Here is a 17,081-nt window from a genome sequence, read left to right as displayed (position 1 = left end):
CCTATAATAAATAACATTTACATAGAATTTTGCAGCTAAGCAAACCCCTTTACAAATATTTTCGTATTTACCTGGCTCATTTTAATTTTATCATTTAAGTTGATTTGTAAATGAACATTACATTAGTAGAACTTTCTTATTTTCCAAGATTTAAGAAGAAAACAGCTGGGTACAGCAGCTCATCATGCCTGTGGGAGGATTACTGGAGACCAGGAGTTTGAGACTAACCTAGGCAACATAGCGAGTCTCCGTCTCTCAAAAATAAAAAAATATATAGATAAATAGATACTAGCTTAATGCAGCGGTGTGCAACTGTATTCTCAGTTACTTGGAGGCTAAGGTGGGAGGACTGCTTGAGCCTGGGCTTGAGGTTGCAGTGATCACGCCACTGCACCCCAGCCTGGGCAACAGACCAAACCTTGCTCAAAAAAAAAGGGAAACATTTAATTGCCTCCTAAAACAACCATCTCTGAATTCAACTTATACCCTTCTGAAATCACATGCTCTGCAATGCTGAAGTTTGTGGCTATGGGTTTTGTGCTCCATATTTTATAAATTGGTTATTCTTCCTTCAGGACAGAAGTTGTCATTTACGTTGTTGAGCGTTCACCAAATGGTACTTCAAGAAGAGTTCCAGCTACAACACTATATGCCCATTTTGAACAAGCCAATATAAAAACACAGTTGCAGCAACTTGGTGTAACCCTTTCTATGACTAGAACAGAACTTTCTCCTGCACAGATCAAACAGCTTTTACAGAATCCTCCTGCTGGTATGTTTCTAGAATCACAGAGTTAAAAAAAAAAAAAAAAAAAAAAGATTTAGAACTAAATATTCCCCCTATTTCAAAGATGTTAGTTGGTTATTAAGGTTAATAAAACTAGTCATCACATATCCACTTATTTGGGAAATAGTTTTGAATATTTGTATGTATTTATTCATTTAGTTTTTTATCATACAGCTAATATGTAAATGTTAAAATAGAAATTTTGAGGAAATAGTGAACTGAAGAAAAATAGTCCATAATCCATCTACCTAAAGGTAATTTACTAGTAAAATTTTGGTTTATTTTTTTCTAACTTATCTCATTTTAACTGAATATTCAAGCAAAACCTGAACATGTTGTTACTGTAAAATACTCTGGATGACATAACTAGATTGACTGTGTGATAGATTACCTTTACTTCCCTTCCCCAGAAGTAACTACTATCAATTTAGAGTACTCTGTTTAATCCTTTATCTGTGATTTGAAATGTAAGCATATTTACATGTAGGTACTTTAAAAAAGGATTCTGCATATACATCTGCAGCTTGCCTTTTCACTTATAGTATTTCTTAGTACTTTTCATGTCAACATGTGAAGATAAATCTTACTCTATTTTAACACTGCATAGTATTCCTCAGATACACCTTTACTTAACACCTCTAAATTGTTTTCTATCTTTTCACTATTAAAAACTATGCAGTAATTAACAGCATCCTTGTAAACATGTCTTAGAACACATTGGTATGTATTTCTTTAGAATAGATCTCTGGTAATGAAGTTTTTGAGTCCATATTGTATATGTTAGATATTACCAATTTGCCTTCCAGGGAAGTTCTACCATTACATTCATAACAGGAATGTTATTTTCCTGGTCACTGGTGGCAAAATAATTAATTTAAAAATTGATTATCTTATGTTTATTAGCCACATTTGTATTTTTTGTGAGTTAATTTCTGTCCTTTTCTCATTTTCTAGATTTTTTTGTCTTTTTGATTTATAGGAACTCTTTCTGTATTCTGGAGGTTAATCTATTATCCTATAAGTTATAGATTCTTCCTTTCGGTTTGTACTTTTTTTGAGCTTTATTTATCCTGCAAAAATGTGTATTCTTACCATGATCATATTTGACAGTCACTTTTCATTATAGCTTCTGGGTTTAGGGTCTTATTATAGGAAAGCCTGTGTCATACACATTATAAAAACAGAAAATTGTTTTAGAAAAAATATTTTTTATTTGTGGTAGGTGTTGATCCTATTATCTGGGAACAGGCCAAGGTAGATAACCCTGATTCTGAAAAGTAAGTATGTCTTCATCTTGTTTCATATAAGAACTAATATTTGCTACTAGGGGAGCAAATAAATAAGAGCTATTAATTATAATTCTTACATATGAGGCAAGTTTATTTTCATTGCTTTAAAAAAATATTGATTATTGTCCAGCTAAAGCTTCAGCCAAAACAAAAAGAAAAAAATTAAGAAGAAAAAAAAAGATTATGGTAAGGCAGCATAGCATAGTGAGAACTAACTAGGAATGGAAAAATCTAATTGCATTTAATAATGTAATGTTTTGACTGAACTTTATTTCCTCATTTGTAAAATACGAAGGTTGAATAAAATCTCTTTGGTGTAACATGGTTATCTCATAGGCATAGTAGATCTGCCTTAGAGCCCTAGAAAGTTAATGTAAAATTATATGAATATTATTATTAAAACCTTAACTTCTGGAATTTTGTAGTAATAGGCTTAAGATCTGAAAATTGTTCACTGCATTTCTTCAGGTTAATTCCTGTACCAATGGTGGGTTTTAAGGAACTTCTCCGAAGACTGAAGGTTCAAGATCAGATGACTAAGCAGCATCAAACCAGATTAGATGTAAGCATTTAGCTTTTCATTCTCTGGCCCTGGAAGTAGGGAAAAGGATTAAAGACATTTAATTCCTTTTACTATGTGTGCTACTATTTTATAGGAAGCAATGTAGCATATACTGTAGGTTAATAATTACAGTTTTATACAACTACCTTCTTTATGATAGAAGTCCCCAAATCATATGAATCTGATTTGATATAATAATGAATGTAGAATTCTTGGCTTAATGGATTAATTAAACTGTGTTTCTAGTTTTAGTCAAGGATTGCATATTATTATTTATGGGGCCTTATGAAAATGAAGGTTATAATTAGGATTTTTTATGTTGACATATAATTGTCTTCGTATATTATTGTATGTTGACGAAGCAAATTTAAAATTATTTAATACTTAAATATACTTACTATTTTATTTCATAACGTAGACTTTTTTTAGAAACCAAGGCGGGTGGATCACTTGACATAAGGAGTTCAAGACCAGCCTGGCCAACATGGTGAAACCTAGTCTCTACTAAAAAATACCAAAATTTGCTGGGTGTGGTGGCACATGCCTGTAATGCCAGCAATTTGGGAGGCTGAGGCATGAGAATCGCTGGAACCTGGGAGGCAGAGGTTGCAGTTAGCAGAAATCATGTCACTGCAATCCAGCCTGGGTGACAGAGTAAGACTCCGTCCAAAAAAAAAGTAGACCTTCATAATTAAATATTCTTAAAGATTCTTAAAGGTCATAGAAATTTGGATGATTTCAATTCTTTTAACTTTGCTAAGGTTTTATAACCCAGGAGCCTATGAAAATAATGTGTATTCTCTGCAGTTCCTGGGTGACGTTTTCTATTAATGTCAGTGAGATCCAGTTGGTTGATAGTATTTAGTTCTGTATTGTTGATTTTTCTGTTTGTTAGTTGGGAAAGAGAGTTGAAATCTACAGCTACACTTATGGTTTTGTGTTTTTCTCCTTTCATTTCTCAGTTTTTGCTTCATGTATTAATAGTTTGAAGGACTGTTATATAGGATTTTTTTTGGCAAATTTACCGTTTATTATTATATCATATCACTCTTAATCCCTCTAATGGCTTTTTTTCTTTTATTTTTAATTGACATATAACTACATATTTATGGGGCATAGTGTGATAATTCAATACATGCATATATAGTGTGTAATGATCAAATACGGGTAATTAGAATATCCATTACCCCAAATATTTATGATTTGTTGGTATCATTGAAAATTCACTCCTATACTTATTTGAAATACAGTAAATTGTTGTGAATTATAGTTACCTACAGTACCATAGAACACTAGAACTTAAACCTGCTATCCAGCTGTTCTTTTGTATCTGTTAAGCAACCTTTGGCAGTGCCCTACTCCTGCTGTTTCTCCACTTCTCATAGCCACTATTCTACTCTTCACTTCTACAAAATCAACTTTTTTATCTTCCACATGAGTGAGAACGTACAGGATTTATCTTTCTATGCGTGGCTTATTTCACTTAAAATGTCTTCCAAGTTCATCTGTGTTGCTGCAAATGGCAGCACCTCATTCTTTTTCATGATTAAATAGTAGTCTATTGTATGTGTATATATGTGTACACATACACACCATGTTTTCTTTATCCATCTGTTGATGGACACTTAGACACTCTAAAGTCTTTGATATTAACATAGCTATGCTACCTTTTTTTGATAAAAAGTGTTTGTATGGCATACCTTTGTCCATCTTTTTGCTTTTAACCTACCTATATCATTATATTTGAAGATTCTTGCAGACAGCATAAAGTTTGGATTTAGTCCTATCATTTCATTATTTGTTTTGTGTTTGCAGTCTCTGTTGTTCATTCCTGTTTCCTCTTTTCTGCCTTCTTTTGGGTTATTTGGACTTTTCTTTAGCATTTCATTTTATTATCATCTCAAGTCTTACAGCAGTACTTCTTAGTAGTGGCTTGTGGTGGTGGTGGTGATTTTGTCTCCCAGAGCACATTTTGCAATGTCTGGAGATTCGGCTGGGGAGTGCTGCAGTCATCTAATGTGTAGAGGCCCAGATGCTGCACACATTCTACAGTGTGCAGAACAGTACTCCCACAATAAGGAATTATCCAAGATTAACAGTGCTGAAATTGAGAAACCTTTCACTAGATAGTATGATATTTCTCTTCCCACTAGAACTACCAGACTTTTCTTGGAGCTCCCTTTCAGCGTTTATGCTCATTTCCAGGTTTAAGGCTGGTTGAAACCAGACTAGGGATGCCTGAGGGAAAAAAAAAATGGGTAAACTCACCACCAGTTACATGGTACTTTATATCTTCCCTGTTTTCCTGCCAGAGTACTCAAATAGCTGCCCCATGTATTCCATCCAAGTTTTATAGCTATATTAAATGGGAGAAATTGAGGTTGCATATGCTTAGTCCATCTTGTCTGGAACTGAAATTATTCATATCTTTGGCCAGTGTTTCCATTGGGCTTCCTATGTTTTCTTTATTGAACTTCAGTAATCGTCCTAGATTTTAGTCCCTATTTGTTTATAACATTGTAAATATCTTCTAGTTTCTCATCTCTCTGTTAACTCTGTCCTAATTTTTCATCCCAAAGTCTGAGAGTCTCCTGCATTAAAAAAATTTTTAGAGTTTAACCTTTCACATTTGAGCCTTTTGTTGTCATCATGGAGTTTACCTTTATATAAAGTATGTGGTATGAACCTGGATTTATTTTTCTCTAAATAGTGGGTCCCTATTTTTAATATTGCTCATAAAAAATTTGATATTCCTCAGTGATTTATCAAAGAATTTTAATTACACTAAGTTTTCACATATATGTGATCTATTTCCAGACCCTCTCATGTTTCAGTGGCTAGTTGGTCTGTTCTTATACCCATTCCACTTTTTTTTATTTTTTTTACTCTTATGGCTTTGTAGTGTATCTTAATATCTAGTAGAATGAATCTCTAATCTTTGTTCTTCTTTTCAAAGTTTTCTGTGTCTTTATGGATCTTTATTCTTCCATAAAAACTTTAGAATCAATTTGTCTAGAATGCTAGAATTGTGGTTGGAATTGCATTAAATGCAAAGACTAATTTGTGGGAATTGAATCTTAATAAATCATTTCATCCATGAATATGGTGTGTCTCTTTAATCATTGTGGTCTTTTATGTCCTTTGAAATAATTTTTAAATATCCCCTTTTAAAATCTTGTGCATTCTTTCTTGGATCAATTCCTAGATGGTTTTAGTATTTGTTAATAAATACTGTGACTGGTAACATGTCTAATTATTTTGGTTATTACTTGTAGAAAATAATGTCATAATTATTCTTACATCTAAAAACCCTGCTGATTTTTCAAACTTGGGCTGGGGAGATTGCCAAGGTTATGTAATATATAACATGGCGACCTAATTTTGTCCTTTCGGCATGGCCTGTCATTGGAAAGTTTATTTAAGAGGTGATGTGCACAGGTGGATGTTCTAAAATATGTCTTGTACATCTTCTTATCCTCTCTCTTATGACATGTTAATATAAACCAGTGGCATAGAAAGATTAATCATGGTTGAGACAATTACGGGATTAATTCTGATTGGGATGCTTTAATGAAATAGCGAGATTTTAACCTAGCCTGTAAGGTTAAGACTTCCTAAGGCAGAATAGTGGGATTTCAGCCAGGTAAAACAGCAAGTCAAAGATCTAGAGGCATAAAAATGTATCCAGTTGTATAATCAGTATCATTCCTTTTCCTCTCCACTCTGATTACTCCCTCCAAGTATTCTGTAATAGTTAATGTTGAAATGTACTGTACTTTCTATCAGTAGTTATATACAGGGCTAATTGTCTATTAAGACACCCTCTAGATGTCATCTTATTTTTTCCATTCAGGCCTGGTTGTTGGCTATATTCCATATTCAAATTCCTTAATTATTTCTGAAGTATGTGTTTTCTTTTTTTCCTTCTGAAATAGTTTGATCGGTCTTGGGCTCTCTCTTTCTCTCTCTGTTGACCAGGCTGGAGTGCAGTGGCATGGCTCACTGCAACCGCAAACTCCTGGGCTCAAGCAATCCTCCCATCGTAGCCTCCTAAGGAGATGGGACTACAGGCATGCAGCACTATATCTGGCTAATTTTTTATTTTGTATAGAGACACGGTCTTGCTATGTTGCCCACACTGGTCTCAAAATCTTGGTCTCAAGCATTCCTCTCACCTTAGCCCCTCAAAGTGCTAGGATTACAGGAGTGATCCACTGTGCCCAGCCTAGTTTTTTCCTTTTTTTTTTTTTTTTTTTTTTTTTTTTGAGATGGAGTCTCTGTCGCCCAGGCTGAAGGGCAGTGGCACAATCTCAGCTCATTTCAAGTTCCGTCCCCTGGGTTCAAGCGAGTCTCCTGCATCAGCGTCCCAAGTAGCTGAGATTACAGGCACATGCCACCATGCCTAGCTAATTCTTTGTATTTTTAGTAGAGACAGGATTTCACTACGTTGGCCAGGCTGGTTTCAAACTCCTGATCTCAAGTAATCTGCCTGCCTTGGGCTCCCAAAGTGCGGGGATTACAGGAGTGAGCCACCACGCCTGGCTTATGTTTTCTATATATTGCCTCATTGCTAAATTTCCTAGAGCTCTAAAGATATCTTTGCATGATTCTTTTAAAAAAAATTCTAGGTATGTAAAAAGGGAAGAAATATAAGCACAGATTTATAGGAAAAGAGTTTATATTTTGAGGGATGAATCTCGGGCTTATTCCAAGACTAGAATTTCCATACAGGTGTAACTGATAAATAGTTGTGATATTTGATTCCCCCCCCCCAATTTTTTTTTAAACAGATCATATCTGAAGATATTAGTGAGCTACAAAAGAATCAAACTACATCTGTAGCCAAAATTGCACAATACAAGAGGAAACTCATGGATCTTTCCCATAGAACTTTACAGGTAGTAATTTGGATTTTTTTCACCAGTGTTTATAAGGCTATGTGTGTGAAATAATGTGATGAACATAGATTTTTATAATAGAAAATAACAGACTAAAATGAAATAATAACATTGTGAAACTAGGAGTACCGAACTTTTTCAGTAAAACTTTGAAATTGGAAAACAGATCTCATAGGTTTGAGTGAGGAGAATAAAAATATCCTAAAGTTCATACTTTAGTGAGAGTTTGAGGGGAAGCACTGAAGAAATGCAGCATCTTGGTGCAAGGGAAGCTTCTGTGAGATCACTGATGTCTCATAAATTTCATAAAATAGTTAAGAAACATTTTTGATTTTGAGTGCTAGAAAAAGGAGTGTAACTGTAATGGGTGAAAAACAATAATAGAATTTCCAAATTAACAGGAGGAATTAAAAGAATAATAACAAAAACTGAAATTACAGATTATCTTGAAAACAGAAATATTACATACCAGAACCAGTGGGAAACAGTAAAAGTTGTACTCAGAGGAAAACTTACAGCCATAAACAAGTCTGATTTTAAAAAATCAAATGTGAAAAATAAAGGAACTTAGTATTCATGTTAAATTAGAAAAGGATTATCAAGATAAGACAAAAGAAACTAAAAAGAAATAAATGTGAAATCAGTGAAAGACTAAAAAAAGTAATAATGGAAAGAATAAATTGAAAAACTGTTCTTTGAAAAGACCATTAAAATCACTAAGCATCTCATCAGCCAGAAGAAGGGAAAAACAGGGCAAAATATACAAAATTAGTAGTCAGAAAAGAGACATCATGATAGATATACAAAACAGAATAAGAAGATACTGTATGGGCTGGGCATTGTGTCTCACGCCTGTAATTCCAGCACTTTGGGAGGCCGAGGTGGGTAGATTACCTGAGCTTAGGAGTTTGAGACCAGCCTGACAACACATGAAACCCCATCTCCACTAAAATACAAAAAATTAGCCAGGCGTGGTGGTGTGCGCCTGTAGTCCCAGCTACTTGGGAGTCTGAGGCACGAGAATTGCTTGAACCTGAGAGGTGGAGGTTGCAGTGAGCCGAGATCACACCATGGCACTCCAGCCTGGGCAACAGAGCTAGACTCCGTCTCACAAAAAAGAAAAAAAAAAATGATGATACTGCATGTACTTTAGGGTAACAAATTTTGGAACTCAGAGGCTAAGTTTTGTTTTGATTTTTCTATGAAAATAAAAATTACCAAAATTACAGAGAACTAAACAAATACCACAGAAGCAGCTGGAAAAATGAAAGATGAAACCTGAAAAAGGCCTCAAGGACAGATAGTTTCATTGCCGAATTTTGTCTAACCACTAAAGAGCTAATTCCAGTGCTACTTTAATTATTCCAGACAATTAAGGAATAATGTATATAGCTTCCTCATTTGTTCTTTTTTCACAGCTTGAGATATAATTTACATTACCATACAATTCACTCATGAAAAGGGTACAATTCAGTAGTTTTTAGTGTATTCAGAGACTTATATAACTATTATTACCACAATCAATTTTAGAACATTTTCATCACCCTACAAAGAAATCCCATACCTGGTGGCTCACACGTGGAATCCCAGCACTTTGGGAGGCTGAGGGAGGTGGATCATGAGGTCAGTAGATCGAGACCAGCCTGGCTAACACGGTGAAACGCTGTCACTACTCAAAATACAAAAGATTAGCCAGGCATGGTGGTGTGCGCCTGCAGTCCCAGGTACTTGGGAGGCTGAGGCAGAAGAATTGTTTGAACCCAGGAGGCGGAGGTTGCAGTGAACTGAGATTGCACCACTGCACCCCAGCCTGGGCAACAGAGCAAAACTCCATCCCAAAAAAAAAAAAAAAAAAAAAAAAAAACCTCTACCCATTGTCAGTCACTTCCCCGTTTCACTGCAAATCTGTTGGCCGCACACAACCAGTTTTGCCTCTATAGATTTGCCTGTTCTGCAAACCTCATATAAATGGAATCATATGATATATGGTCTTTTGTGACTGGCTTCTTATACTTAGCATAATGTTTTCAAAGTTTATCTGTGTTGTGGTATGTAATAGTACTTCAGGTACCAGTAAATGATTATTATTCACTTATTGCTGAATAATTTCATCATATGATTATACCACATTTTACTCATCAATTGATGGACATTTTGGTGGTTCTACTTTTTGGCTATTATAAATAATATTGCTATTAAAATTTATTTTCAAGTGTTTTTGTAGACATCTGTTTCTCTTGGGTGTAAACCTAGGAGTGAAATTGCTGTGTCATATGGTGACACTATGTTTAACTTTTTGAGGAACTACCAAACTGTTTTCCAAAGCAGCTGTACCATTTTACATTTCTGTTTGTTTGCAGCACCTCATAAAAAAAGAAATTACAAACAGCTATTTTAAAGACATGCAAATTATGCTAAGTGAAAAAAGCCAGACTTAAAGGCTATATAAGGCATGATTCTATTTATATAACATTATACAAAAGAAAAGTAAGGACAGATAACAGATTAGTAGTTACCAGGAGCTATAGATGAAGAGAGAAATGTGACTACAAGGAGCTTGGGGTGATGGAAGTCTTCTGTAACTTAATCATGGTGGTGGTTACACAACAGTATTTACCAAAATCATAGAACTGTACACCTAAGACAGGTGAATTGTATGTGGAGTATACCTCAAATCAGACCAAAAAATCAAATTCTAAATAAAGTATAAGCAAAGAGAATCCAGCTATTTATCAATTTCTTAAAAAACATACTTTGACCAAGTAAAGTTTGTTTCAGGATTGCAGGGTTGGTCTTATTAAGAGGACATCTATCAACATGACTTATTATATAGCAACACATTAATGGAAAACATAGAGACTGAAACCAAATACTCAGAATGAATAGCAAATACTCAGAAAGGCAAAACACTAAAGTCACATTTAGAAACTAGACACTGACACCCAATATTATTATTCATTGCTATCTTGGAGGTTTTCATAAATATAACGAGCAAAGAAATAATATAAACATTGGGAAAATGGTTAAGTGATCTCTTTTTGCTGATATGATTGTATATCTGGAAAACCCAAGGGAATAACCATAGAATTAGTGTAGTAAGCTGGCTAGATATAAAACTACGAAAATCAGATTTTCTTTATACTATATGGAAATAGGAAAATGTTCAATTCACTATGGTGACAAAATTGTAAAATACTCAGGAATATATTTATGAGGAAGGTATAGGTATTTACAAACTATATTCTTAGAATACTTAATATCCACTTTACAAAATTAAAAATGAATTACAGCTTTTTGAAAATTGATTAAGCTGGGTGTGATGACATGGCACCTATAATCACAGCTACTCAGAATGCTGAGGCAGAAGAATCACTTCATCCCAGGAATTCGAGGCTGTAGTGAGTTATGATTGTGCCCGTGAATAGCCACTGCACCTGTTACCTGGGTGACATGGTGAGACTCATCTCTAAAAAATTTTTGATTAAAATTTCTTTAAGTTTATAAAGAAGAGTAAGTGTTCGAGACTAGCTTGTTCAGGAACAAAAAAGAAATAGTGAAGGGGACTTCTTTACCAGATTTCAGAACCTATTTTAAACCTCTTGTAATGGAATCCATGTAACATTTGCATGTGGTTGGACAGAAAGACACATGGAACAGAATAGAGAATTTACAAGTAGATGCAAGTGTGCTGAAAATATAATATATGACAAAGGCAGTATTTCAGTTCAGTGGGTTTATTTAATAAATAATGCTGGAGTATAACTATCCATAAGGAAGAAAATAAAATTAGACTATTGCATCATATACAAATAAAGTGGACTAAAGATTTAACTCTAAGAAACCTTCTAAGCTGTATGTACAATCTGGGATTTGAAAGACACTTGATCAGAAAGCTAGAAACTATAAACCAAAATTGGCCACATAAAAAATTGTGTATAGCAAAAGATACCAGAAGCCATTTGTCAACAATCAGGTGATAGTTTAGGAAAAGGAAATTTTGCAAATAGCATTGATTTTACCTGTGGCATTAATATTCATACAAAGAGATCCTATAATTTGACAATAAAACCCAATTGAAATTTGGGCAAAAGATGTATAAAGGTGGTTCACAGAAAAAGCAAATGCAAAATAGTTCTTAATCATTAAAGGATGCTCCCTTTAATTTACTAGAAATCTGGGAATTGCAGAGTAAAGAAAAAAAAAAAAAAGAGATCCCTTTACACTCATCAGGTGGGGAAAAATTTAAAGAAACACCACCTGTTGTTGATAGGAATGTGGGGAAAGGATATACTGATGTGTGGCTTATGAATCTGAATCATTAGGCTCTTTTAGGAAAGCAATCTAGCAGCTTTAGAACTGAAAATGTACATACTTTAAAACAGCCTTATTCTTAAAGATCTATACCAGCTAAATAGATATATGTACAAAAATGTTTATTATAGCATTGTAGTGTCAAAGCTACAAAATGTTTATAGCATTGTTTATAGTCAAACCTACAAAAATGTTTATTATGGCATTGTTTGTAGTGAAAATGTATATCCATCAAGACAGTAATGATTATTGGTTAATACATCAAAAAAGCATGCAGCCATTAAAAAAATAACAAATTAGAGCAATACTTAAGGAATTTCATGAGATTTTGATAATAAAATTATAATTTTAATTTATAATAAAATTTAATTTTGTTAATTATATATATAATCAATTTTTTTTAAATTTAGATGAGCAAAAAGGAGTCAGTGTGTGCGTGTGTTCATGAAAAAGATACAGTTGTAGGAACATGGATGAGAGTATGGAGGGACTTGCACTGTTCTTAACAGAGTAAGCTGGGCTTGGAGAGTAGCAGCAAATCACGAGTCTGCCTTTAGAGGCCACTGCATTAGACCCTTTCTCCCGATGTATTGTTAAGTTGAAAAGAAATAGAAGCAGCCTGGCATGGTAGCCCATGCCTGTAATTCTAGCACTTTGAGAGGCTGAGGAAGAAGGATCATTTGAGTTTAGGAGTTCAAGACCAGCCTAGGCAACATTGGGAGACCTCATCTCTACTAAAAAGAAAGAAAAAGTAGCCAGGCATGGTGGTGAACACCTGTAATTCCAGCTACTTTCGAGGCTGAGGTGGGAGGACTGCTTGAGGCAGGAGATCAATGCTGCATTGAGCTATGATCATGCCACTGCACTCCAGCCTGGGCAACAGAGTGGGGTCCTGTCTCAAAACAACAACAAAGGAAGCATGTCACAGAGTGATATATACAGTATGGTTTTATTTTGGAGCTGTGTATGTGTGCTCTCTCTGTAGGAGCAAGGAGAAAGGTACAGGAGAATGAACATCAGTTAGTACTATTTGTCTTGGGGGTATGAAAGGAAATTTGTCTTTTATATTCTTACATTGTATTGTTTCTTAAAGAATACATTTTGCTTTTGTAATCTCAAAATCCAAGAAATAATTTTTAGACTTAAATATTATGGACTCAACCTTAAAGAACACTTTATTTAGAAAGGCTGTGAATAAATGTCTAAAACTAGTATTATGTTGCCTATTTTTTTGTACTGCTTTTAAGCTGTACCATAGTTTCAAAATTGTTGGCTGGGCACAGTGGCTTACACCTGTAATCCCAGTACTCTGGGAGGCCAAGGGTGGAGGATCACTTAATTAAACCCAGGAGTTCAAGATTAACCTGGGCAACATAGTGAGACCCTTACAAAAAACTAAAAAATTTAACCAGGTGCAGTCATGGACACCTGTGGTTTCAGCTACTTAGGAGGCTGAGGTGGTAGGACCTCTTGAGCCCCAGAGGTCAAGGATCCAGTGAGCTGTGTTTACGCCACTGCACTTCAGCCTGGGAGACAGAGCAAGACCCTGTCTCAAACAATCAAGTGTACATCAGTGTACTTATCTGATAACTTTCACCTAGTTAAAATGGACAGAAACGTGATTCAAATCTTGAACTGTTGAACCCTCCTAGTTAATTTTCCGCTGATTCCTTTCAGCAACTAATTGTAATATTACCTGCATAACTAAAAAGAGATAATTCTATTTGGTTTTTATTTGTATAGGTCCTAATCAAACAGGAAATTCAAAGGAAGAGCGGTTATGCCATTCAGGCTGATGAAGAGCAGTTGCGAGTTCAGCTAGATACAATACAGGGTGAACTAAATGCACCTACTCAGTTCAAGGTAACCACTTCTAAGACTGTAATGCTAAAATTTGTTTCAGGTGGATCTGTGGACAAAATGTTATGTAATCTTCAAGCAGGAATTTTGTAAACTTGTGTTTGTTATCGCCAATTAGAACTTCCTTTCTAAACTCAGTCATGGTACTTTTGGCTAGCATTGGTGTTTCAAATATAATGTACAGAGAGAGAAACAAATTTTTAATAGATGGTTTTGAAACCATCCTTTCAAAAGAAAACATTCTCTTTTACAAGTCTTCATCGGCAGTTGTAATTTGACTCAGTCTTACTTTTAGGGCCGACTAAATGAACTGATGTCTCAAATCAGGATGCAGAATCATTTTGGAGCAGTCAGATCTGAAGAAAGGTATTACATAGATGCAGATCTTTTAAGAGAAATCAAGCAGGTAAGTGTTGCATGAGGTGCATTATTTAATGGGTGAGCTCACCACTTCACATCTATTAGGATGGCTCTCATCCTAATAAAGTGTTGGTGAGAATGTGGAGAAATTAGAACTTTCTTGCACTGTTGGGGGAACGTAAAATGGTTCAGCATCTATGGAAAACAGCGTAGTGTTTATTAAAAAATTAAAGATGGAATTACGATATGATCTAGCAGGTCTGCTTCTGGATATATACCCAAGTACACTGGAAACAGGGACCCAAAATAGATATTTGTACAACTGTGTTCATAGCAGCATTATTCACAATAGCCAAAATGTGGAGATAATCCGAGTCAATCAAATAATAAACAAAATGTAGTATATATACACACAATGGAATATTATTCAGCTTTGAAAAAAAAGAAGGAAATTCTGACACATGCCACAATGCAGTTTGACCTTGAAGTTATGCTTCATTAAGCCACTCGTAAAAGGGCAAATATTTATGATTTCACTTATGAAAAGTACCTAGTAGTCCAATTAATAGAGAGTAGAAAGGTGGTTGCCAGGGTGTGAGGGTAGGAGGGCATGGAAGGAACTTAACTGTTAATTGGTACAGAATTTCAACTTGAGAAGATGCAAAGTTCTAAACAAAATAGTGTTGATTATTGCACAACAGCATAAATGTACTTAATGCCACTAACCTGTATACTTAAAAATAGTCAAAGGCAAAATTTATGGTATGCCTGTTTTGCCACAATTTTTAAAAAGTGAATTGTCTCTCTCCTTGCCAAAAACATGAATTTAGAGGTAGTAGAGACACTAAAGTTCCCTAGACCTTGCTCCTTAAAGTGTAGGCAGTAGCTGCACCTGGGAGGTCATTAGAAATGGAAAATTTCAGTTATTATTCCAGATGTACTCAATCTGCATTTTATCAAGATCATAGAATGATTTGTATGCACGTTAAAGTTTGAGAAGCAACTGCTGTAGATAATACCTTCCCTGCCTATCTGCTGCATGTAAGTTTCGAACATGTTGATCTAGCCCTTAAGCCCTCAGGTGACCTGGATGGAGGTAGGTTGAGGTGGCCAGAATCTCCAACCACTTTTCTAGGGTTTTCACCTTGTGTGAAACAGTTGAGAAAACAGTGCTTTGGCTTATTTTCATTAGTATAAATGCAGATTGGTTTAATGAAAATTAACAGTTGTGTCTAAAGAAAATATATTAAGATGATGAACTTTGTGGAATATTCTAGCTAGCTAATGCCTGTTGGCATGACCCTGAGGATTTTAGATAAAGGTTATATCATCAACAAATCCAATTTTATTATGTGCTTTAGAATTAATATGGCTGGTATTGTGCAACCAAAAACTAGTTTGGCTTCTAGGTTCTTGGACATTACACACTCAACCAATTATATTCCATTGTTTTAAGTATTTGCAATAAATTAACAGATTCCAGTATATTGTAATAAATAGTTATAGTAAATACAGTTGATATGTGCAATAAAACTGGGAATAAAGGATGAGCAGTGTATTGTTTTGGGATTGAATCATGGCTTACCATCTACTTTATGTCCCTGGACAGGTTATTTGCCTGTGTCTCAGTTTCTTTAACTGTGGAAATAATAATCGTACCCCAAAGGGTGCTCAGAAGGATTTTAAATGAGTTAAGTGAGTGAATACCAGTGAAGCTATTAAAACAGCACTTTAACCCATAAGGAAGAGTCTTAAGAATGTTAGCATCCATAGTCATCATCACCATTATCATCACTATGTACTTCATAGTTCAAAGCATGAATATTCTCAGTTTTCAGAATATTATTTTGCTAGTCATCTATATTTGAATACCTTCTTTGAGTTCTGTTTTATCATCATGCCTTAATCAAAAGTTGATAAAAGGAATAGCTATCTAAAAAACATTTTTGTTGGAAGATACTGTTCATTATATATTTGTTTGATTTCATTCTTTAAAGTTTGTCTTTCACTGTTAGCAAAAGGTATTACAAATGTTTAAATATGCATGCCTTCTATATTTAGAGCACTTACTGTGTTCCTAGTAAAACAGTCAACGTGGAATCCTTTTTCTTGTGACTAGCTTGCAGTTTTAATACATTAATGCATTAATATGTTGTTTCTTAATTTGTTCTAGCATTTGAAACAACAACAGGAAGGCCTTAGCCATTTGATTAGCATCATTAAAGATGATCTAGAAGATATAAAGTTGGTCGAACATGGATTGAATGAACCCATCCACATCAGAGGTGGTGTCTTTAGTTGACAGTTCACAACTTGTGTAGTAGAGGTTTGTGAAAATGCATCTTCTTACTGCATCAGCCCTTCCTTAAGAAACTGACCACGTGGAGGGAAAATGAAAACAATTCTCTCTTGGCTTGGTTTTTTGAGAAGTTTACTGACAAATTACTATTCATCAAATCTGAAATTACATAGTCACCTCACAGCTCTTCAGAGAAAACCTCTGAAAGATTAATATCTAAAAGCTGTATTTACTTTAAAAGAAGTGCATAATTACCAAAATTATATGTACTATTGTACATTTTTACAACAGCATTTTCTTAAACATAAGCTGTGTTTAATGATTATTGTTCATTGAGCCTGTACTCTTGCTTTCCATACCAAGTAAATACAAAATAATCTACTTTGCACAACAGAAGAAACTTAAATTACTTGACTGTTGTTGGAGATTTGTACTTCAGAGTATAATTGTACACCAGTTTTTATATTTGTGAACTCATCTGTGGGAGGAGTAAAGAAAATCCAAAAGTATTTAATGATTAATGTTTCTTTTTTGTTCTATAAAGATTTGAATATGTATTTTTATATTATTTTACTTATTTGGAATTTACAGAACACACCTAAGCAATTAGGATATGACAAAATTACTTAACCATTTTTTCAACCATTTTGTTTTTTAAACTTTTTATTTCTAAAAAGATGAAAACTTATAAATAAATTCTTAATTTGTAATTTTA

The 17,081-nt window shown here is 34.4% G+C and overlaps 1 protein-coding gene across 2 annotated transcripts in view; it reads left to right on the top strand.

The window, feature by feature from the left end:
• NUP54 (nucleoporin 54) overlaps positions 1-17,081 on the top strand; it is a 31,099-nt gene extending 14,018 nt beyond the window's left edge. For both annotated transcript variants that reach the window (XM_032261067.1, XM_032261068.1), the window contains 7 exons: positions 576-772; positions 2,010-2,064; positions 2,545-2,638; positions 7,429-7,536; positions 13,591-13,710; positions 14,003-14,113; positions 16,241-17,081. In XM_032261067.1, coding sequence (XP_032116958.1) covers positions 576-772; positions 2,010-2,064; positions 2,545-2,638; positions 7,429-7,536; positions 13,591-13,710; positions 14,003-14,113; positions 16,241-16,369 — 814 coding nt within the window. In that variant the 3' untranslated portion in view covers positions 16,370-17,081. The remainder of the gene's footprint in view (positions 1-575; positions 773-2,009; positions 2,065-2,544; positions 2,639-7,428; positions 7,537-13,590; positions 13,711-14,002; positions 14,114-16,240) is intronic.

Source organism: Sapajus apella, unplaced genomic scaffold (assembly GCF_009761245.1).
Source record: "Sapajus apella isolate SASKATOON/1434 unplaced genomic scaffold, GSC_monkey_1.0 scaffold121, whole genome shotgun sequence".
Taxonomy (NCBI): Eukaryota; Metazoa; Chordata; class Mammalia; order Primates; family Cebidae; genus Sapajus; species Sapajus apella.
The sequence above is the reverse complement of the archived record's forward strand: the minus strand, read 5'-3'. Positions and strand labels throughout refer to the sequence as shown.